Source organism: Podarcis vaucheri, assembly GCF_965113315.1.
Source record: "Podarcis vaucheri genome assembly, chromosome: 11".
Taxonomy (NCBI): domain Eukaryota; kingdom Metazoa; phylum Chordata; class Lepidosauria; order Squamata; family Lacertidae; genus Podarcis; species Podarcis vaucheri.
This window is the reverse complement of record NC_138749.1, coordinates 4,131,537-4,155,469: the sequence shown is the minus strand read 5'-3', so window position 1 is coordinate 4,155,469 and position 23,933 is coordinate 4,131,537. Positions and strand designations below refer to the sequence as shown.

General features: G+C 46.5%; 2 protein-coding genes across 16 annotated transcripts in view; one reads left to right on the top strand and one right to left on the bottom strand.

The window, feature by feature from the left end:
• The window catches only part of LOC309543082 (protein hinderin-like), a 52,780-nt gene that overhangs the window by 9,844 nt on the left and 19,003 nt on the right, over nt 1-23,933 (bottom strand). The window contains exons 1-2 of one of the 6 annotated variants that reach the window (XM_082242316.1): nt 4,651-4,672; nt 1,467-1,606 (exon numbers count right to left, since the gene is read on the bottom strand). The exons of 2 other annotated variants lie outside the window; for them this stretch is intronic. In XM_082242316.1, the coding sequence (XP_082098442.1) occupies nt 1,467-1,606; nt 4,651-4,657 (147 nt within the window). In that variant the 5' untranslated portion in view covers nt 4,658-4,672. Of the gene's footprint in view, nt 1-1,466; nt 1,607-4,528; nt 4,602-4,650; nt 4,673-23,933 lie in introns of those variants that run through there. 3 more of the 6 variants (XM_082242315.1, XM_082242314.1, XR_014224498.1) reach the window with 3 other exon arrangements.
• LOC309543087 (uncharacterized protein) overlaps nt 1-23,933 on the top strand; it is a 142,040-nt gene that overhangs the window by 103,422 nt on the left and 14,685 nt on the right. For 3 of the 10 annotated variants that reach the window (XR_014224505.1, XR_014224506.1, XR_014224507.1), the window contains exons 1-3: nt 4,966-5,098; nt 9,424-9,970; nt 18,412-18,670. The exons of 3 other annotated variants lie outside the window; for them this stretch is intronic. The gene's annotated coding sequence lies outside the window, so the exon portion shown is untranslated. Of the gene's footprint in view, nt 1-4,965; nt 5,099-9,423; nt 9,971-18,411; nt 18,671-19,049; nt 19,180-19,208; nt 19,516-23,933 lie in introns of those variants that run through there. 4 more of the 10 variants (XR_014224503.1, XR_014224504.1, XR_014224508.1 and 1 more) reach the window with 3 other exon arrangements.

The window sequence follows — 23,933 nt, the reverse complement described above, 5'->3', positions numbered from 1 at the left end:
AATACTGAGAATGAGCTAGAAATTACTGGACTACGCAGAGATGAAATCCAAGAGTAATTAATGACTAATGCTTGAACAAAACAGTGGTTTAGAGGTTCGGGAAGGATCTTTGCAGAGAAGGTCCCAATGTACAACCTGCCTCACCTTGCACAAGCCGCTACTGCTAACCTTTTGGAGCTTAAATTTTAAAAACTGTTTCAACACAAACACATACATACGGTACACAATACAGACATGCATACAGTGGTACCTCGGGTTAAGTACTTAATTCGTTCCGGAGGTCCGTTCTTAACCTGAAACTGTTCTTAACCTGAAGCACCACTTAAGCAAATGGGTTGCCGCCGCGCCCTGTTGCCGCCGCGCCGCCGGAGCACGATTTCTGTTCTCATCCTGAAGCAAAGTTCTTAACCTGAAGCACTATTTTTGGGTTTGTTGTTGTTTAGTCGTTTAGTCGTGTCCGACTCTTCGTGACCCCATGGACCAGAGCACGCCAGGCACTTCTATCTTCCACTGCCTCCCACAGTTTGGTCAGACTCATGTTTGTAGCTTCGAGAACACTGTCCAACCATCTCGTCCTCTGTCGTCCCCTTCTCCTTGTCCTTTTTTGGTTAGCAGAGTCTGTAACCTGAAGCGTATGTAACCTGAGGTACCACTGTATAAGCATGGGCATTCCTTAGATCCCTGCCCTTGTCTAGGCATTTGTGTCTCTGCTTTGTGCAAGAGTCAAAAACAACCATCCATTTCTCTGGTGACGTGACAACAACTCAACCCTCTAATAACTAGTATAGCACGATCCTACAGCCCCATAACTCTACTCTTGACAGGACAAGAGCTCAACAAGGATGCATTTGTACGCAAAGGGGAGAAGGGTACTTCTTCAGCTAGCCTTACAAATAAGTCAAAAAGTTACTAGCCTGCAATATTTGTTTTGCCCCCTCATGCAAAGTCAGCATGGAAACACAATAAAAAAAGACAGAAAAATGCCTAGATGCCTTAGACTTGCTTCTTGGTTGTTTTATCTCTTCCATTTCGAGCATGAGCGCTTTAGAGAGACATGTTTCATTTGTAATACCTGCTGCTCACCCTCAACCCTTGGGTGGGATAGGGTGGGAAACAAAACAATAAAAACAAATTGAGATATCAGTTCTTTTCTGAAATAATGCTGTACTTTTCATTTGCACCACCCAATCAAATCACATCTTGATTTATGACGCAGCTATTGGGCAACAGTTCCTCTTTGGAAACAAGGGCTTTCACACTTTCCAATTTGCCCTGTAAGACAAATCGGCTTCAGGGAAAAGAAGAAGTAGAGGACTAATTGGTTTATCATTAGCATTATACAGAGGGTGAGCTAACATGAGGGGGTGAACTAACAGTCCTGCTGAGTTGAATGGACTTGCAGGTTAAATCTGCCACAGATTGCAGCCTCAAGAGTTCTGGTTTCATTTGCCCTTCTCCGTACTGACCTGCTGCCCAGGCGCTTGGCCTGCGCTTTTCCAGGCATCCATTGGAGCAGGAGCAGCAGCTACAGGCACCTTTGCTTTCACCTCCACTTTCTGACCTTTCAGCAGGTGTCTTGCTCTAAAATTCCTCTCTGTGGAAATACCTAGAGATTGAACAGACAAGATCAGGAAAACTTTGAGTTGTTCTTACAAAGCACCTCCTACACTGAAGCTTCCCACAAAAAAAGAGAAAATGAAAGCAGCACCCAAAAAAGAAAAAAAGGTGCTTAAGGAGCCGAGGAAAAACTCTTGATGAACAAAAACAAACCAACCCAGACTAGAGAAGGCCCAAGGATAACCTTGCCCAACACCAAGAACCCTGCACCTTGGACTTCCTATTCCCGTCGAGAGACAGGGACCGAATGCTTGGTTTGAAGAGTCCTGCATGGTTACACCATAGACCAGGGGTAGGCAATCTAAGGCCCGGGGGCCAGTTGCGGCCCAATTGCCTTCTCAATCTGGCCCGCGGACAGTCCGGGAATCAGCGTGTTTTTACATGAGTAGAATGTGTCCTTTTATATAAAATGCATCTCTGGGTTATTTGTGGGACCTGCCTGGTGTTTTTACATGAGTAGAATGTGGCCTTTTATTTAAAATGCATCTCTAGGTTATTTGTGGGGCATAGGAATCTGTTCATTATTTTTTTTCAAAATATAGTCCCGCCCCCCACAAGGTCTGAGGGACAGTGGATCAGTCCACGGCTAAAAAAGTTTGCTGACCCCTGCCATAGACCAAAGATTAATAGTCTTTTTATGGACCCCAGGTATCACATCAGTTTCCTGACTATTCTCAACAGTTTCATAAGAATAAGTTCAATTATTTTGTATACCAAACAGATTTTTAAAGGCTTTTTAGGTACTTGATAAAGTTTTATAATTTCATGTGCAATTAGCTTATGCTCCTCCCTACCATTTCTTTGACATTCATGAAGTTGACAAGTTCCATGCCATGTTTCAATGGCTAGAACAGGGAACAATCACAACACAGAACCAAAGACCAGGGAGAGGACCAGAGAGGAGCATAATTTTTGCTGCCTTGTTCCTAAACTCTTCACAAGGCAACTAGAGCAAGTTCCCTTCTGTCATTCGGGGCTGGAACATCCTATAGTATGTACCGGTAATTCACTACATATCAATGTGAGGTGGCTGCTTTGGCATAGCCCCAGCTTCTCTCTGGATTTGAAGGACCCAGCCAGCACCCAAGGAGTGAGTGGGGGGCAACAATTCTATTGAACCATCTGCCTGAAAAAAAGAACTGCTTGTAGATGAAACATGAAGGAAATTAGTCATAGAAAATTCATCTACCTTCAAGAGATGTATTTCTTGACATGGCACTAACTTCTACTTCTAAGGGCCAATACAGAGAACACCTTTTCACACAAACAAGAATCATTCCTGGATCTGACAAAAAAAAATTCATGGGAGCAGAGAGCACAAGTTGGACTTGCTGTCAGTTGGGTTAAGCTGTTAAAATTCTCCATGAAAGTATTTCTTTATCAGTAAAAACAGTCAGAATACAAAAGTAAGTCAAAGCAGGTCAACAAAACTCTGTCTTATCTTCTCTGATACCTCTGAGTAAGGAAGGACCAACTGGGAGTTGGCTAGGCAGGCAAATGAAACTCAAAAGCCCGGATCTAATTCATCAGTGTGTACAATGAAATTATTCACTGTTTGATCTACTCCCAGGGTAGGGCCAGACGGAACATGATCCCACCACCTTTGGGAAGCTGAGCAGGTCTAGGTCTGGTTATTGCTGGGTCGGAGACTGCCTGAGAACCGCATGTGCATGCACGCTACTTTGGGCTCCATGATGGAAGAGAAGGCTAAATGTAAGCAAATAAACACGTACTGTAAATATGAGCAGCTAGAGATCAAATGTTGCTAAATGGCAGCTTTAAGCCATTTCTCTAGCTCAGGCACGTCCAACTCCCAAGAGACTGTGATCTACTCCCAGTATAAAAAAAGTACCTATTGCCATTGGAGAGATGAGGAGCATGTGGGGGGTGGATGGATTGCCCAGAGTTGTTGAGCTTTTATTTGTTAATTTTCAGTAAACTTTATTTAATCCCACAATCGATAAGAGTCACGTGATCTACCAGGATCAGCTGGGGATGTACCGGTAGATTGCAATCCACTGGTTGGACATGCCTGCTCTAGCGCTATGAGGAGTACCCAAAGGCTGGCTGCCAACTGAATGGATACTTTGAAGGAGCTATGGGGAATTTAACAGACTAATAATAATAATTTATGTATACCCTGCACATCTGGCTGGGTTTCCCCAACCACAAAATGCTAAAATACAATAACCTATTAAACATTAAAAGCTTCCCTGAACAGGGCTGCCTTCAGATGTCTTCTAAATGCTTGGTAGTTGTTTTTCTCTTTGACATCTGGTGGGAAGGCGTTCCACAGGGCGGGTGCCACCACCGAGAAGGCCCTCTGCCTGGTTCCCTGTAGCTTTGCTTCTTGCAGCGAGGGAACCGCCAGAAGACTCTTGGCGCTGGACCTCAGTGCCAGGGCAGAACGATGGGGGTGGAGACGCTCCTTCAGGTATACTGGACCGAGGCTGTTTAGGGCTTTAAAGGTCAGCACCAACACTTTGAATTGTGCTCGGAAACGTACTGGGAGCCAATGTAGGTCTTTCAAGACTGGTGTTATGTGGTCTTGCACCAGCACTTGTACTGGAACACGAAGCCGCCCTGTTCAGCCCTCTCTCTCTCCCTCCAGCGACGCTCCCCGGCCCCTCACAACAGCCCTGCAGAGTAGGGCGAGGGGCGAGAGAGAGAGCGAGGCTGGCAGGCCAAGGTCCCCCCGCCCTGGGAGTGGGGGCTTCCCCGTAACCCCCGGGCCTGGCTCCGCACTCGGCGGGGCTCGTTTCCTGAGGCAACGGAGGCGGCTCTCTGCACATGCTCAGGAACCACGGCAGCCTTGGCCACCGTTTATTATCGGCCCGCCCTCAAATTAGCCCCCCCCCCGCTTTCCCTTCCCCTCCCCCCCCCCCGCGAGCCCCTCCTGAGGTAAAAAGACGGTCCTTACTCCAACGAGCAGCTGCTTCCGGCCCCGGCCCCGCGGCCACATCCGCCATCTTGAAACAACCGCCACTCCCAGAGTCCCCCCGCCCTGCCACGCCCCCCACGCGCGACTCTGACCTCCCATTGGCTTACGGAACCCGGGCTTTGCCCAGATATGGCGCAAGTGACGCGCTGTCGTAGGAGTCGGCCAATGGGGAGGACTCGGAACGGACGGGAGGGGGGAGAAAGGGAGGAGGAGGCGGTGGAGCCGGCTCTCCCGTTGCCTTCTGGGAGTCGTAGTGCCGGCTCTCCATTCCTTTCCCCCTACAGAACGGCCGCCGAATGGAACTGAATGAAAGGGAGGGCCGCGTTTCCCGAAAAGCACCGCGGCGCGGCGTCTGAGCTACGGGTCGCGAGAAGGGGCAAAACGCGCTCACCAGGTGCTGTCCGTGCCCCTTTGGGATAGGGACTGATGCGGGAGGGAGGAGGAAGAGGATGGAGGAGAAGGCCCTGCGCAGCGGGAGCAGCTCCAGCAGCACCAAGCCCCGCCTGGAGAAGCTCACCCTGGGGGTGACCCGCATCCTAGGTAAGGTGGAGGTGGCATGCCTGGTTGCCATGGAAACGGCCAAGGGATGGAGCCGCAAAGAGCCTTTCTTCCCTCTTGTTCATTGCATGGCGCTTCCTCCCCCCTCACAACAGCCCTGTGAGGGAGGCCAGGCTGACCTATATTTTTCCTCACAACAGCCCCGTGAGGGAGGCCAGGCTGACCTATATTTTTCCTCACAACAGCCCCGTGAGGGAGGCCAGGCTGACCTATATTTTTCCTCACAACAACCCTGTGAGGTAAATTCTTCTCCCCTCCCCCACCTTCCCCCACCTCCTTTCCCTCAAGACTTTCCCTTCTGGTTTTCCCTTGGCAACCCTTTCCTGCTTTGTGGGGCCCATTGCAGTAGGACCCCCTCCTAAAGTGGCTCTCTGCTATCAACCTAGCTTCCTTCCGGGCTTGAGAATCTCCCCAGCCAGTTATTTGCCTCGCAGGGTCGTTGTGATGACAAAATGTGGGAGAAGATAATGACATGCCCCATCTTGGGCTCCTCAGAGCAAAGGTGGGATATCAATGTAATGAACAAAAATGCTCCAGGGCTACTTTTTTATTGCATTTTTATTACAAGGTTACCTCCAAGGAGCCCAATATGGCATAGATGGTTCTCTCCCTCCTCATTTACCGTAATCACTGCAACCACTGTGAGATAGGTTAGACAGGCACTGACTGACACCCACCCCCTGCCTGGTCACCTAGCGAACTTCATGGCCAAGTGGGGATTCAAACTCTGGTCTCCCAAGTCTCAGCCAACATTCCAGCCACTGCACCACACTGCCTCTCCTTTGACCTTAAAGGTAAAGGTACCCCTGCCCGTACAGGCCAGTCGTGTCCGACTCTAGGGTTGTGCGCTCATCTCACTTAAGAGGCCGGGGGCCAGCGCTGTCCGCAGACACTTCCGGGTCACGTGGCCAGCGTGACAAAGCTGCTCTGGCGAGCCTGCACCAGCGCAGCACACGGAAACGCCGTTTACCTTCCCGCTGTAAAGTGGTACCTATTTATCTACTTGCACTTAGGGGTGCTTTCGAACTGCTGGGTGGGCAGGAGCTGGGACCGAAAGACGGGAGCTCACCCCACCGCGGGGATTCGAACCGCCGACCATACGATCGGCAAGTCCTAGGCTCTGAGGTTTTACCCACAGCGCCACCCGCGTCCCCCCTTTGACCTTGCTATGGCATAAAATCCTGCCTGGACCGTCTCATGTTTTGGACCTGACCTTCAGAACACTTGCCCCCCAAAATAAGTTACCTTTGCTTGGAGGAAAAATACCTGCTACTTTTTCTTCTTTTTAAAGGACTGCCTTCTCCAAAGCGTACATGGCTCTTTTAATAGTGTAATCTTCTGTTTTGCCCTTGGGATATTTCTAATCTAACACCCAGGCTTTTAAGACAGAATTTCCCGTTTGATCTAGGATTTGGTTCAGGCCCCTTCAGAAACTGCCGCTCACTCATCCCTCGAAACCTTTGTGCAACCTCCGTCCCCCGTCCTGCCTGTGTTCCCTTTGATCTCAGGAGAACCAAATTTATTCTGTTTATAATTTGCCGGCTTGTTAAATGCTCCCGTGGCAGTGGTGCGGAGGAGGAAGGCCCCGCTGGATGACTGGCCCTTTCCATAAAGGAGATCTGTATTTTCGTATTAAGGCTAGAACTAAATGATTTTAGACGTGAACCCCAGAATAGAGCACCGGAGACTGTTTTGCAGGGAGCCCAGGGGGATGAACTAAATGACCTAATAGGATTTCCCCCATCTTTTACCTTTGATGCTTCAAAGGGCTCCCTAAGGGTGGGGCCCCCTATCTGTCCTCTTCTATTTTCCATGCAGAAACCTAAGATCTGCCTGCTTGATAGCTTCCAAACACCGTGTGCTGTGCAGCGACTTTCTTCCTCTAATTATGTCTTCCCCAAAACCAGTGACCTCTGGGAGATTTGGAGCTGATGGAAGCTGTAATGCAGTGGTGTCATGGACCGGCTGGATGCAGAGAAGTGGTGGGAGGCACAAGCTGGGGAACCCCCAGGGGAAGAAGGCTTTTGGAATCCAAATCAAAGAAAAGCCTTCAACGACTAGGACCCAAATTATCTCAGGGCCTTCCTGATTCCTAGTTCTTCAAGCACTGAGAATCTCTGGTGGTTCCCAGCACCCCCCCCCCCCCAGTTTCATCTAGTCTTCACTCGGGATGTACCCTTTAGTGTGACAAGCCAAGCCCTGTGGAACTCCCTGCTACTAGAGGTTTGTCCTTCAGAGATCTTTGGAAAGCTTTGTTTGGTTGTACGTTTACAAACTCAGTTAGAGGTGTGAGCTTGCTTTTGCTGGATATAATGTTACTGATATTAGGTGTAATTTGAGAAAAACATATGCCTATCACCAGAAAGAAAGCTTTCTCTTTTCTGATGTTACATATTTGTTAGAGTTCAAAATCCCTCTTCGCAACAACAGGTCATGGAGAACTGTAGAATAATAGCCAATGCTCCTGAAAAGAAGCATGCATGCAGTTTCTGGCAATATTCCCAAAAATTATTTTTATACTATACTATACTGAAATGTTCAAATGTGTTTTTATTTTCCCTGCCACGCTTGCCATTCTCCCCTGCCGCCCCCTTTGAGAAACACTACTCTCGGGGGTGTTGGGCATGTCCCCACCAATTATTCTCCCTCTGTTAAATTGGGCCCGTAATGATGAACTGAAGAATCAGGGGAAACTCACCTGCTGTTGGGACCTGCTCTGAAGAGCACCCTCCGTGTGTGCGACGCACCCTTCCTCTCGATGCTGCCGCTCTGATAGCTGTTAGTTTAGGAGACACAAGTTTTCAGGGCATGTAATCCAGGGCAGCAGAGAACCGGACATAGCGATGACATCAGGCAGCAGGCAGGCAGCTCAAGAAGAAAAGCGATGCAAACCTGGAAAGAGCTGGCTCCGCGGATGCAAAGTTATAGATGCAGCAGGGCAAGGGGTCAGTCTTGACATAGGCCGACAAGAATGCTGAGGGGGAGAGATGATAGGGCTCTCAGACAACAGCTGGATACTGCAGGCCTGTTTCTGTCCATCGGGGCCAAGCAAAGTATAGGAGAAAGACAAATGTTGGAAGTGATATAACAGACAAGAGGGCCAGCTGCACATCAAGGCTTGTTTGTTTATTAAATTTGTTCACTGCCGTACACCCATAGGTCTCAGAGTGGATCACAACATAAAACCACAGTATGAAGAATACAAAATACATAATAAAAATAGGAACAAAAACGTAATAGTATAGTAATAGTGTTTCCAATAACACCCCCCCCCTTGTTTGCTGGCCAGCACACTCCACAAAGCAAGGATGCCCTCCAGATGTTGGAAAATGATTGTAGTTTAATGGTAGAACATCTGCATTACACGCAGAAAGTCCCAGGTTCAATCTCCATCATTTGCAGGTAGAGAGCTTCCCTACCTGAAACCCTGGAGAGCATCTGAACCCTGGAGACAATGGTGAACTAGGTGGCCCAACAGTCTGGTTGAGCATAAGGCAGTTTCCTATGTCTCAGTGTTGCAGTACTCCAACTCCCATTTCTGCACATATAGAATCCTAGCTGCTATTGTTACATACAGAAACAACTTTAACTAATTATAACTGACCGCAGGTCACCACAGCCAAAAACTGCAGTATCTAGCTCACCTTGCAATGATAAACACTAAATTGAGACAAGACAATTTAAGGAAAATTCACCAGAAACTATTCACTTTGGTGGTTGTTAGTGGCTGTGGACATGCCATAACATTACAGCACATGACCCCCCCCCCAAGAATCATGGGAACTGCGGTTTACCTCTAAACACAGTGCTATAGGTCCCAGTGCAACACATGACTGGCTTATCCTAGAGATCACTGCGTGCAAAAACTTGCGGTGCCAGATGTTGAGCCTAATATTTACCCTGGAATCCCAACCACCTTTGCCCAGGACAATGTACGACACCCTGGACTCAGTCATTCAAACAGTTATGTTGAGACTCAGTTAAATTGTCCTATGCCCTAGGGCCCCTCTTTTCAAGTTTGTCTAAATCGTGGAGCACCAATTAGTGGAACAGTGTGATAGATGGGTTGGAATTAGGTGGAACGAAGGAAGATTCGGGTTTAAATTGCTATAAAGGCTGATCATTAGATCCATACATATCACGTAGCTTGATATTGTGCATGAGCTTTTACACACTTTATGCTGTGGTGTGAAAGGCATTATAATGAGGCTTGGGCACAAAACCCAATCCTAGCTGTAAGACCTGTTCTTCCTCCGATGTTGAGGTGCGGGATGAGTTGTAGACTATTAATATCTCTTCCTTTGCAGGGTACATCTGCCCCCTTGAAAATCCTGTTTATCGTTTCCGAATCTGTTTCTGGAGTAAAGGACGTAAAGTGGAATATCGTTCATCTATGGCCGACTGCGATGTGTTGCTAAGAGTCACTAGTAGACCTGGTTACGTTAAAAGACCTGGGTCTAGAGTCAGGCTAGTTACTTATCCAGACCTCATGGCGAGTTCTTTTTGCTGAGTTGCTCTTCAGATGCCCTTATGTCCAAAGGGGCTCCAAGTGAGCTAACCAACCAGCGGGCCATTCCCCCTCTTGCAGGATGGCTTTCTTCTTAAAGAAGAAGAAAAGTTCATCAAAAGTTTATCCAGTTAATTTACAAGAGAGTGTCGCCCAGTACCCTGCTGCCCAAAGAACATACCAACTCTTGCCAGTGCTGGTGAAGCCTCCTCAAGCACGGGCAGAGGCCTGGAGGAAGAACAAAGTCCAGCCAGTTGTTTTCCCTGAGTTACTGCAGCACCAGGCCAGTACAGTTCAGCGGGTCAGCAGCAGACCAGACGAAAAGCATTCTGGGCCAGTGTTCCCAGGTGAGTAGGCAGACCCAGATCCCTTTCGGGTTCCTCTTTTCAAGGCCTGCATCATACGAGGCTGGTGTCTCTCTTGGTTTCCTTTTATCTCTGGGCACAAGCCCCACCCACCCAGGCCCTAAGGAAGTCAGATTATCCTCCACCAAGGCCAGGGCCTTCTCAGTGATTGCTCCAACCTGGTGGAATGCTCTGTCGCATGAGGCCAGGGCCCTGCAGGATTTAACCTCCTTCCGCAGGGCCTGTAAGACAGAGCTATTCTGCCTTGCTTTCAATTTGAACTGAACTTTTATTCCCCTTCCTTCCCTCCCTCTCCCCTTTTTATGAAGATTACCTGCTCTGGGATCCCACACCTAATTCTCCCCTGGTCTCCTCACTGGCCCAAGTAGGACTAATTTAGCCAGCTAGCCCTGTGATCATCTAATGTTTATTGGATGGATTTTCCCCCAAATTGATTTTTGAATTCTGAATTTATTGTTATTCATGTTTCATACTGTATTTTATGCTTTTTTGTTGCATCAATTAAGTGTTTTAATTTTGTTGTTAGCCGCCTGAGCCCGGTTTTCTGAACCAGGAAGGGCGGGGTATAAATAAAAATTTATTGCTGGATGAAAGAGTGGATGCTCCTCGAGAATACAGATATCTTGGATTTAGAAGGTTTTAATAATGTATTTGGATGGCATGCATATTTATGGTATGACAAAGTTAAGGTGCATAAGGCCTTTAAAAATCACATTGTCAGAAAAGCATTATTTAATGTTTGGACTAGATATAAAGACTTGATGGAAAACAAAACTCCTAGATGGTTGTCGCCTTTGGAGGCTAAAGCTGTGAAAAAACTCAATATGGAGGCCAAATGGCCAAAGTATTGGGAAATTTTGGAACAAGAGGGTGACAAATTGAAACTACAGAGTCACGAGAAATTGAAAACTAAAGTACGAGATTGGCTCCATTATTATCAAATAATGGAGATTTATAAACAAGACAGGAAAATTGGCTTCCAGGTGGAGAAATCGAAATTAGAAACAGAACTGTTAGAACCCAATGCTAAGAATTTGTCAAGAATGTATAACTTGTTGCTGAAATGGAATACACAAGATGAAACAGTTAAATCAGCTATGATTAAGTGGGCACAGGATATTGGTCATAATATTATGTTTGCTGACTGGGAACAGTTGTGGACCACTGGTTTAAAATTTACGGCATGTAATGCCTTACAAGAAAATATTATGAAAATGATCTACAGGTGGTACATGATCCTATGCCAATATGCCGGCCAAGAGTGCCAAGAGAGGCTAAACATGGAGCCTGGCACGCTTCCCTTGCGCAGCTCTGCTGCCTGTCCGTGCCGATCCAAAAGTCCTTCTGCCTCTCCTTGGCCGGTAGCAGAGCGATCACAGCGGTTAGAAAGCAATTGCAGCGTGTGGGTAATAATTCAGAACAAACACAAAGGCGTTCCTTATCTTCTTAGCCTTTAATCATGAAGTTTAACAGCATAAATCAGACCTGGCGAAAGCTCGGCCATCCTCCCTCTCGCATAGAGACAAACTGAAACACTCATAGTCAAACCACTCCCGTAAGTGTTTGTAACCACGCCTCAGGAAAAAGACATCACTCAGAACTCTCTTTAACCCTGTGAGTTCTGAAACCAATAACATCCCCTCTCGTCTTGCATCCTGAGGGAAAACGGTGAACCCCTATTTACAGACCTCTCTGAGTTCAACTCACCTCCCATTGCCTTTTGCCTCCCACTGGCATCTATCCCAGGCAATTGTTGAATCCCTTCCACACTCCCAGAATCACACTGTGCGAAACCAACCCACGCACTGGTGACCTGAAACCTCTCAGGTGGAACCCCCTTTGTGGTGCGAGTTGACCGCTGGAGCATAACCTCGGGCGCTCCTCCTGACCCACTGGGATCAGCAAGTGTGTCTCCAGAAAGCTCAGAAGACTCCCCCTCTGACTTGCTGCGTCTTCGGGCCTTCTGCACTTGGCTAACAGGAGATGAAGGCTCGCTCTTGGGTTCCCTCTTAACCTGTGGAGAAACCCACCCCTGTGCTTGACCATCATCAGCAACCTGGTCTTCAGCAACAGGCTCCGCCTCTGCCTCTCCTTCCTCCTCCTCAGAATCGGACAAGCATTCTGAGAGAAAATCAGAACCAACCCTAGGCCGTGACCAACCACCCTGCTCAAAGAACTCAGCATGCTTGCTGACCAGCAGCTTGGTCTGATCACCCTCTGGGTATGCAAACTTCCACCCATTTGTTGCAGGATCATACCCACAGAAGATCATGTCCTGGTACCTTGGACTACCCTCCTTCCGTTGTGCTGGCGGTATTGGCACTGAAGCCCTGGAACCAAACGAACGGAAGAAATGCACCTGTGGCTTCTTCTTGTGCAACAGAAAAAACGGTGTGTCACCTACATCGTGATTGTAGGACCTGTTAAAAACAAAGCTGGCAAATTTCCAAGCTTCACTCCAAAAGCTCTGAGGCAGCCCAGAGTCACACAGCAAAACCCTGACAGCTTCAGCCAGTGTTTCACTCCTGTACTCTGCCACGCCTCTCTCTTGAGGAGACTTTGCACCCGTCACCTGGTGACGAATTCCCTTTTGCTTGAAGAACTCCTTCAGAGCAGACCCAGTGAACTGTGACCCACGGTCGCTCCTGACCTCTTGCACTTTGGTGGAGAACCTTAGTTCCACCTCCGCAACCCAATCCTGGATCAGTTGCGCTGCCTCCCTCTGCGTTTTGAGAGAGAAACACCATAAATTCTGAGAAAAATCATCTGCCACCGTTAGCAGATACCTGGCCCCACCCAGACTCTCACACTTCATGGGTCCTGCAAGGTCTGTGTGAACCAGCTCAAAAGGTTTTGTGGTTACCCTCTTTACCCCGGGCAAACTGCACCTTTGAACCTTTCTGCATGCCCTGCACTCTAGGGATCCCTCACATGGTGTGATTTTACAACCTTTGGTGCAGCTGGGCAACCTCCTAACATCTTCCAGACAAGCATGAGACATTCTCTTGTGCCATATATGAACACATGAATCATGGCTGGGAACACTAGCACACTGCGCCTGTGCTTTTCCGGCATTCCCCCCACCCTCCAGAGGTGTTTCCAGAACAAAGAGATTGTTCTTGCTTTCCATGTTGACAAGTTGTCTCCCCCCTCTGAAAATGGAACAGGTATCATTTTCAAAGCAAATTTTGTACCCCTGCTTCACAAGAGCAGGTATAGATAACAGGCAACACTTCATCCCTGGTACAATGAAGCACTCCAGCTCCGCCTGCAAAACAGAAACATAAATATTTGCAACATTAGAAACTGGCTTTTGTGTCCCATCAGCTAACGTAACAGTCATTCCAGCTGAAACAGCCCTGCAATTCCGCAGCTCCCCAGCAGATGGCGTTATCAGGTGATGGCTGGCTCCCAAATCAACAACCCATTGCACAGCTGTGTCCCTGCTGGGATTGTTTTTCAAAGTTGCCAGAGAAGCCGTGAGATGATAACAGTCTCCCTTCTCTGAGTCACGTCCTTCCTTCGCGTTCCCACGCTGGCCTCCTCTCCGAGACTGGTTCCCATGGGAAACGACCTTGGAGACATCCTGCCCGGCCTCTCTGCTCCTCTGCGGACAAGCCCGTTTAAAGTGGCTGTTGGACCCACAGAGATAGCACCGACAAGTGGAAAAAGCCTGAACAGAGCTCTCATCTGGCTTGGCCCCCCCTCCTCTGCAACCAGTGGAGCTGCCTGCGCCAGACCTGCCCTCTCTGACACGCCTTTCCTGTTCGTCCGAAAGACGTCCCGTCACGTACGAGAGAGTCAAATCCTGTGGACTCATGGATTCCATAGACAGACACAAATTGTCATAACTTTTGTCCAGAGAGCTGAGCAAAATATAAACCTTCAGCTTCTCTGAGAAGTTGACTTGCAACAGCCTCAACTCATTGAAAACAGAGAGCATCTCAGTAACATGCTGTCTGATGTTCCCACCGGGACGCAGCTTCATCTCAAACAAGCGTCTGGTGGTGTGGATCTTTGCACCAGCTATGGTTCTGTGGTGCACCCTCTCAAGAGCTGTATACGCCTCCTGAGCAGTTTCAAGCCCTTCAACCAGGGGTAGTTGGGAGCCCTCCAAACTGAGCACTATTGCTCCCAGGGCCTTCTGGTTTTTCCTCTGCGAAGCGTGAGCAGCTGCTATGTCCGCTGCCGATGCTCCTGCTGCAGGTGGTGGTAGAGGGGGCCCCTGGGTTGCCTCCAACAGCCCCTTGGCTACCAGCCAGGCCTTTAGCTTCCGGCTCCATTCGGCCCAATTTTGTCCGTTTAATTTTTCGAAGGGAACGGAGTATGATTCATGACTGTCTGCCATCTCCTCCCCCGGGGGCTAAGCGTACTCACGTCTCAGCAGTAGCTTCCTCCGCCTCCCGGCTCCGGCAGACCGGTCCTCCCCAGCGAGCTCCTTCCAGCCTCAAAGAAACAGCTCCAGAGCTCCAGCTGGCCCCAGCAACCTCACAGCCGGCTTGCTGGCTTCCCCCACACGTGGGACGTTCCTGCAAAGCTTCAAAGCGTTGGCAAACTGCCCATAACCTATGCCAATATGCCGGCCAAGAGTGCCAAGAGAGGCTAAACATGGAGCCTGGCATGCTTCCCTTGCACAGCTCTGCTGCCTGTCCGTGCTGATCCAAAAGTCCTTCTGCCTCTCCTTGGCCGGTAGCAGAGCGATCACAGCGGTTAAAAATCAATTGCAGTGTGTGGGTAATAATTCAGAACAAACACAAAGGCGTTCCTTATCTTCTTAGCCTTTAATCATGAAGTTTAAATAAGGACCAAGCAGGCTTTCTCCCAGGTAGACATTTGTTTGATAATACCAGGAATATTATCGACATTCTGGAACTTTTACAAACAAATATTAACACCAAAGCAGTGTTAATTTTTATTGATGCGGAGAAGGCCTTTGACAACATTTCTTGGAAATTTATGAAGAAAAACTTGGAAGGGATGGGAGTGGGAAGGGGGTTTGAGAATGGAATAGAGGCAATCTATTCAGAACAAAAAGCTAAGTTGATAGTGAACAATGTGGTGACAGAAGAACTTCATATTGAAAAAGGAACACGCCAGGGGTGCCCCCTATCCCCTCTGTTGTTTATTTCAGTCCTGGAGGTTTTGCTGAATATGATAAGGGAGGATCGGCAGGTACAAGGAATACGGGTCGGAGCGAAACAATATAAACTGAAAGCATTTGCAGATGACTTGGTTTTAACATTACAGGAGCCAGAACCTAGTACAAAAAGAGTTTTGGAATTGATTCAGAAATTTGGTCGGGTGGCGGGTTTTAAGTTGAACAAACAAAAAACTAAGGTGTTAGGGAAAAACTTGACGGTTACTGAAACAGAGGGGTTTCAGAAGGAAACAGAACTCAACATTGTTAAAAAAGTGAAATACCTGGGGGTCAATCTGTCTTCTAAGAATTTGAATCTATTTAAAGATAACTATGAAAAATGTTGGTCAGAAGTCAAAAAAGATTTAGAAATTTGGTCAAGACTGAAATTATCCTTGTTAGGCCGAATTGCAGCTATAAAAATGAACGTTTTGCCAAAAATGTTGTTTTTGTTTCAAGCCTTGCAGGTCGTGGACAGAGTGGAATGTTTTGGAAAGTGGCAGAGGGATATTTCTAGGTTTGTCTGGCAGGGCAAAAAGCCCCGAATAAAGTTCAAAATACTAACTGATGCAAAGGAGAGAGGGGGGTTTGCCCTGCCGGACTTAAGGTTATATTATGAAGCTGCGGCCTTCTGCTGGATGAAAGATTGGATCTTATTGGAAAACACTGATGTCCTAGATCTGGAAGGCTTTAACAATTCGTTAGGTTGGCATGCGTATTTGTGGTATGACAAGGGGAAAACACATGGAATGTTCAAAAACCATATTGTCAGAAAAGCAATATATATGGTCTGGAAAAAATACAAAGACTTATTGGAAAGTAAAACTCCGAGGTGGATTTCACCAATAGAGGCCAAAGCTCGGAAAACATCCAATATGGAGGCATATTGGCCGAAATATTGGGAAATAATAGAAAACATTGGAGGTAATTGGAGGTTGCAGAGCTTTGAAAAATTAAAGGACAAGGTGCAAAATTGGCTACACTATGCCCAAATTAATGAGGTTTTTAAGCTAGATAAAAAAATAGGATTCCAGGTGGAAAAATCGAAACTTGAGACAGAGTTGTTAGAACCAAAGACCAAGGTATTATCGAGAATGTATAACTTGCTGCTTAAATGGAATACTCAAGATGAGACAGTTAAATCAGCCATGATAAAATGGGCTCAAGACATTGGTTACAACATTATGTCTGAGGACTGGGAAAGGTTATGGACCACCGGTATGAAATTTACGGCATGTAATGCCTTGAAAGAAAATATTATGAAAATGGTATACAGGTGGTACATGACCCCAGTCAAGCTCGCTAAGATATACCATTTGTCTGACAATAAATGTTGGAAATGCAAGGAGGCTGAAGGGACATTCTTTCACCTCTGGTGGACTTGTCCAAGATTGAAGGCCTTTTGGGAAATGATCTATAACGAGTTAAAAAAGGTGTTCAAGTACACCTTCCCCAAGAAACCAGAGGCCTTCCTTCTGGGCATTGTCGGCCAGAAGGTGTTAAAAAAGGATAGAACTTTTTTTATGTATGCTACAACAGCAGCAAGAATTCTTATCGCCAAGCATTGGAAGACCCAAGATTTGCCCACACTGGAGGATTGGCAGACGCAATTGATGAACTACATGGAACTGGCCGAGATGACTGCAAGGATCCGAGACTTGGGAGAAGAGGCAATGGAGGAGGACTGGAAGAAATTTAAAGACTATTTGCAAAAGTATTATAAGTTGTATGAAACATAAGACGTCGTATGATTTGGAACGTTAGCCCCAGCAATGAAATTTAATTATTCATGAAATTGATAACATTTGTGAAAGAATCAAAGTTTAAATGGGTAAAAATGACATCATGTTATATCTTTAGAGTAAATGGAGAATAAGAGATTTAAACTTAAATTGCAACTGAAAATATAAAGAAACACACGAAATAAGGGTATAATTTGCTGATGACTTTATTATCAAGAATGCATTATGCGGGAGATGTGGGGAAGTCCAATGGAAATTTGAAATAAGCTGTTGAAATGGATGTGACTTTCTGTTCTTTTTTCTTTTTTTCTTCTATTCTGCTTTTCCTTTTGTTCTTTCTGTAATTTGGAAAAAATGCAATAAAAATTATTATAAAAAAAAAAAATAATCATGAAGTTTAACAGCATAAATCAGACCTGGCGAAAGCTCGGCCATCCTCCCTCGCATAGAGACAAACTGAAACACTCATAGTCAAACCACTCCCGTAAGTGTTTGTAACCACGCCTCAGGAAAAAGACGTCACTCAGAACTCTCTTTAACCCTGTGAGTTCTGAAACCAATAACAGACCCCAGTCAAGCTAGCAAAAATTTACCATTTGCCTGACAATAAGTGTTGGAAGTGTAAAGAAACTGAAGGTACTTTTTATCACCTTTGGTGGACATGCCCGAAGATTAAGGTTTTCTGGGAAATGATATATAATGAAATTTTAAAAGTACTTAAATGTACTTTCCCTAAGAAACCAGAGGCCTTTCTCTTGGGCATTGTCGGCCAATTGGTGTCTAAGAAAGACAGAATTTTTTTAATGTCTGCTACTACAGCAGCAAGAATACTCATCGCAAAGCATTGGAAGACTCAAGATCTACCCACTCTGGAAGAATGGCAGATGAAGGTGATAGACTATATGGCACTGGCTGAAATGACTGGCAGAATCCGTGATCAGGATGAAGATTGGAAAAAATTTAAAATTTATCTTAAGAAATATTATAAAATTGATGAATGCTAAAATGTTGAGGTTTTAGGAAAAAAGGAGATTACAGCGACAAAAGATTAAGTAAAAGAAAAGAATAAATAAGGGACAAATTTGATAAAAATAAGTTTAGGATTTGCTGAAAAACTTTGGAAATTGGGGTGTAGAAAGGGGAGGTTTGGGGGAGTCGGAGAAGTGAGGTTTATGAAAAAAGGATATGAAATTATACATGTTTGTTTGTTTATTTGTTTGTATTGTCTATAAAAATTTTGTAAAACCAATAAAAATATTTTTTAAAAAAATATAAATAAATTATTATTATTATTATTATAGCATGTCCATGGCTACAGCCTGCACCAAAAAAAAAAAACAGGCATCCACTGTTGCGTGGGGCCACAATGGCGCAAAAATGTGGTTACAAAGCACAGATCCACATGGATCCTCAGGATTTTTACATTGGGCTACTCCAATCTCACCATCAAATCACATGTCTGTGGCCACAGCATGAACCACAAAAATCATATATCCACTGTTTCGTTCAGAACATTTTTTTTCTTGTTTTCCGCTAAAAACTAGGTGCGTCTTATGGAGCGAAAGATACAGTTTTAGTTTGGCGTTTGTGTTCCCTTTTAATAAGAATAATAAGTGCTGGGGAGGCCAGAGATTCACACTGTGGCCCGAAATAGCAAGGTGGAGCCAGTAGTCTTCCCAGAGCTGGTACAGCGCCAGATCAGCACCCTTCAGCCGGTCAACAGAAAGCCAAACTCCAGGCAGCAGCGGCACTTGCCCCTGCTTAAAAAGAAGAGCCCCAAGGATTCTGGGCCAGCGTTCCCAGGTGAGTAGGCAGAACCAGATCCCTTTCGGCCTGCGTCATACAAGGCTGGGGTCTCTCTTGGTTTCCTTGATCTCTGGGCACAAGTCCCACCCACTGCACCCCTCCTTTTTAAAGAGACTTGTAACATGGAGCAGGGACTTCTGGGTGGCTGCCCCTCTTCTGCATTGCTGAGGATTGGACTAGGTGACCCCGCAGGTCCCTTCAGATGCTACAGTTCTATGATCCCTGTTCAGATACGGCATGCATGTGCTCATTGCAACAGTCAAGAAGCCCCCTGACAAATAACTAGCCCTGTTTTTTCGTGTATGATGTATTTGTGGAGTATGGTGGTTAAAGGGTTAACCCCTAGTGGTGTCCTGTATCTGGGGCTGGAGCTTCGTTCAGGAAGCTGCATCAGTTCTTTGTCTGTGAGTTACTTTCAGTTTTTACACTGAGAGATGCTGAGACACAGAGCATGTTTTGTTCTCCGGCACAGAGAATGCCTCCAAGTTCTGATGGATTTATTGCTTGTAAGTAAACGCTGTTAAAGAGAGAACAGCTTGTGGACTCTTCCTTACTCTTTCTCACACGAAGGCAACTCTGCAACTCTGCATACTGCTTAAGGTAGCTCCTGACTAAAGCCTGTGCTGAGAAACACAGCAGACGTTTTGCACAGAGGGAGTGTACTGGACACGCAATTATTCACAGGTTATGGGAAGCAATGTTTCTTTTGCCGGGTGTGAGAAGAGACCACAAGGAAAGAGGCCAGCTTTGAACTCCTGCCTGAGAAGGGGGCAGTCCTGAGTTCGCTGGTGAAGCAGGAGCTTGCAGCAGACTGCATCTTCAGGGGACCGGCTGGCAGAAGTGTGAGTAAAGCTTATAAGCCCCGGGGGAAGATGGCGCAGGCTCAAGAGGCTTTTAACGTGCCCTTTGGGAAGCTAACTGGCCCCAACTGGGATGAGTGGTCCGTCAGAATGAAGTACTGGCTGCTGGGAGAACAGCTCTGGTCTTGCATGCATCCCCCACTACCTCAAGCTGCTGAGAAAGCTAGTGAGGCTGTGCTGGTCCCGGAGGGGTTACCGTGTGCCATGGTCCGAGTCCTGGGTCGAGGGTCTGGAGGCTGTCTGTCAAGGGCGAAGCGGGGTCCAAGGCAAGGAGCCGGGCATGGTCAGGAACTCTGGAAGAGCAGGTCAGAGTGCTGGCAGCAACAGGTTTCCAGCGATGTTGCTCCCACAACTTGGGACTGGGCTGACTGGCCTTTATCTCCTCTGGGGCCTAGGGCGGTCCCGGCCCACAGGTGACTTGCCTCTCCTGGCCTTAAGGTGAGCACTCCTCCTGAGAGAACTTAGTTCCCTCCGTCTCTCTGCCCTGAGCCTCTGCAGCTCAGGAGAGGCTGGAGGGTGCAGGCAATGGGTCCTCAATCACCTCCAGAGCCAGAGTGGATTCATCTGGTGTCTGCTTCTGAGGATCCGGCACAGATGCGGGCCCTTCAGATTCAAGCCCCTGCCCTGGCTCAGCCGGCCCTGGAGACGGGGACTCCTGTGCAGGCTGGGATTCTTCAGGTTCAGCCTCTGAATCAGATTCCCAGGCCATCACAGAGGCAGACGTGGCTGCAGCTCTGGAAAAGGAGCAGTGGGTGCTGGGCATACTAAAAGCAAGCGTGGATGCTTGGCTTTTGCCTCATGTAGAGGGCATTAAGGTGTCCCGGGTCGCGACTTCCGGAGGCGGTGCGAACGGCAATGGCGGTCTCCTTCGCGCTGTGAAGGGGAAGCTCCGCAGAAACGGGTCGTCCACTACGGCGAAGCGGAGACCCACACCGGAAAACCACAGGCAGAGTGAGCCTGTGGCCGTGGGACTCGGCGGGCACCAGAAGCACCCCCCGAAACGAAGGAACCTCGTAAGGGGCTCCGGAACGTGGAAGGGCTGGCACGGTGCTGTGAGTTGATCGCTCTTTCTGTGGAGTGAAGCCGCATAGCTGCTGCCGATGAGCGCTGACCTTTTTTCCTGGAACATCCGATTTGAAAAGTACCAACCCGTGAGTAAGAGGGACTGAAGGAATTGGGGACCAAATTGATTTAAAATTCGGCCAAAGCGGGAGACGCAACCAGGAAGTCCGTCTCCCGGTTCTGCTTAAGGATTTAAAGCAAAAGACTTTGATCTGCCTGAAGCCTTTGAAGTGGCACCAAAAGTTTTTAACTCATGAATTATTTGAGTCGTTTTATAGGAACTAAGGGATTCAATTTTTTTCTTTTCTTTGGTTCTGGACTTGGTTTTACCTCTCCCTGTGGATTTACAAATGCATTAAGAAACCCAAATATTCGGGCTGCCAGATTAAATAGAGCTGTCAAATTGCGGACTCCGCTTTTGTTATTGGGAACTGCTACATTTGAGCGTTACTTGACTGGATACATTGAAATACTGTTTCTGGCACTCTTTAGAGACTCTTTAGAAGGTTTTTTTTTGGAAATTTATGGCTGTTTGGACATTATTAGGAGTAACAAATTTATTCTTTCCCTCAAGATACTTTTAAACTCCCCCTAGAGGATTTTGGATATACAGCTGTCTGGGACTTGCTTTTTGTTTCTCTTCTCTCCTGTCTTGTTGTTTATTCTCTGGACTTGTGGATTCCCATGGGACCATACACGGTTTGACCTTGGCACGTAGACAGGAGTGGAATGAGTGGCTTTGGGAAAACAAGATCAGCTAAAGCTAAAGCTAAACAATTAACGCAAACAACTTTGACTCCACAGCCGCGCAGATCATCTGTTCCTGCTATTTTGGTGACACAAGAGGAAGAAACTGAGCAGACCTTGCTAGAAGGTATGGCTGCAGGAGGTTCTGCCTCAGTATTAGATAAAATTTTGGAAAAATTGGAAAGTTTGGACAAAAAGGCAGATGAGCATTCGGCTAAGATTGATCAAACCACAGCCAGCGTTAATAAATTAACTGAACAAGTTGCTCAGCACGCACAATCAATTGGGAACCTTTTTGAAGCCACCACAGAAAATCGCAAACTAGCTGTGGAAGCTAACCAAAAAGCTGAAGCATTAAAGGAAGAAGTCAAACCATTGCATAAACAGATTGGTGAACAGCAGGCCTACCTGTCTATGATTGAACTACGTAATAGGGAAAATAACCTGAGACTGAGGGCAATTCCAGAACTTGAACAAGGGGACTTAATTGACTATTTGACAAAAGAATTTTCCAAGTTCTGGCCTTTAGAGGAAGACAAGGATTTTAAAATTGTGAGTGCCTTCAGACTGGGAAGAGTAGCAAGGAAAGATAGACCCAGAGATTGCTTGATCATTCTGAGATCCAAGCAAGAAAGAGATAAAATATTAAGCCTACACTACGAAAAGTCACTTGTAATTCAAGAAAGGAGAGCAGAAATTTACAAAGACATTCCGAAACAACTTTTGGATCTTAGATCCACCTATACAGAGTTAGCAAAATTGCTGAGGAGTAACTCAATTCCTTTTAGGTGGGAATTTCCCCAAGGACTATCTTTCACTTTTAGAGGGAAGAAAGTAAAAATTAAAACAGCTGAGGATAAAGAAAAGTTTTTGAATGACCACGGAGAAGACCTTCAGAAAGGGATCACAGGAATTCCAGGGTCTGGGCCATTGCCTATACCTACACCTTTGGGGCCTGAGGACCAGAAGAAAGAGACCCCACCACCAAAGGAATAACAGATTTGTCCAGGATGTCTCTGCAGCTTTTCAGCTGGAATATTAATGGCTGTAACTCCCCGGAAAAAAGGAGAAGGATATTTCATTTATTAAAGGAAGAACAATTGGACATTATTTGCTTGCAGGAAACACATGTGACTAGGCTCCATAGAAAAGTGTTAATTAACAAGAGACTAGGCCAAGAATTTATTTCATCGGACCGAGTTAAGAAAAGAGGAGTGGTGATATATGCAAAAGAGAGCCTATCACCAAAATTTTTATTTAAAGATGAGCAAGGAAGAATTTTGGCAATCGAGATACAAACTCAAGGCAAAAAGTTTTTTATATTGGGAATTTATGCACCGAATGAGGGGAAATCAGAATTTTATAAGAAACTGCATGAGACAATGCTGGACTATCTGGACTATAGTAACATCATTATGATGGGAGATATGAATGGGGTGGTCTCTACAAATATGGACAAGTCACAAAACCAAAGCTTGACAAAAGATGGCAGACTACCTAAAACCTTTTTTGAACTGACTGACAATATGGACTTGATTGATATTTGGAGGACAAAGAACCCCCTAGGAAGAGAAGGAACATTCTTTTCTGAAGCCCAACTGACATGGACAAGAATCGACCAAATATGGATAACTAGAGGACTGGCACCTAAGACTAGAAAAGTGGAAATCTGCCCAAAAACTTGCTCCGACCATAACGCAATGAAGATGGAAATGAGACTAACTACAACCAGCTCCTTCAGATGGAAGATGAATGACACCTTGTTAAGAGACCAGGAGATTATTAAAGGTAAAGGTAAAGGTAAAGGTACCCCTGCCCGAATGGGCCAGTCTTGACAGACTCTGGGGTTTGTGCGCCCATCTCACATCTATTGGCCGGGGGCCAGCGCTGTCCGAAGACACTTCCGGGTCACGTGGCCAGCGTGACAACGCTGCTCTGGCGAGCCAGAGCCGCACACGGAACGCCGTTTACCTTCCCGCTGGTAAGCGGTACCTATTTATCTACTTGCCCCCGGGGGTGCTTTCGAACTGCTAGGTGGGCAGGCGCTGGGACCGAGCAGCGGGAGCGCACCCCGCCGCGGGGATTCGAACCGCCGACCTTTCGATCGGCAAGCCCTAGGCGCTGAGGCTTTAGCCCACAGCGCCACCCGCGTCCCATAGGAGATTATTAAGAAGGCCCAAAAAACCTTAAGAGACTATTTTGAAATAAATTTGAACACCACAGTGGAAAAAAGAGTAATCTGGGATGCAAGTAAAGCTGTTATGAGGGGGTTTCTGATACAACAGAATACGATAAAGAAAAGAGCACAGAATGAGAAAAAAGATAAGATTCTGGAAAAAATAAAGGAAGGTGAGAAAAAGCTAAGATTGAAACCAAAGTCACAGGAGATTCTGAGAGAAATTAAACTTTACCAAGCACAATACTCCAAACTGATAAATCAGGAAGTTGAGTGGAAAATTAAGTTAATGAAACAAAGGACTTTCAAATCAGCAAATAAATGTGGGAAACTGCTAGCATGGCAGTTGAAAAAAGAGACAAAAATTGAATACGGTCACAAACCTAGAGATTGAAGGGAGAAACATCCAGAACCC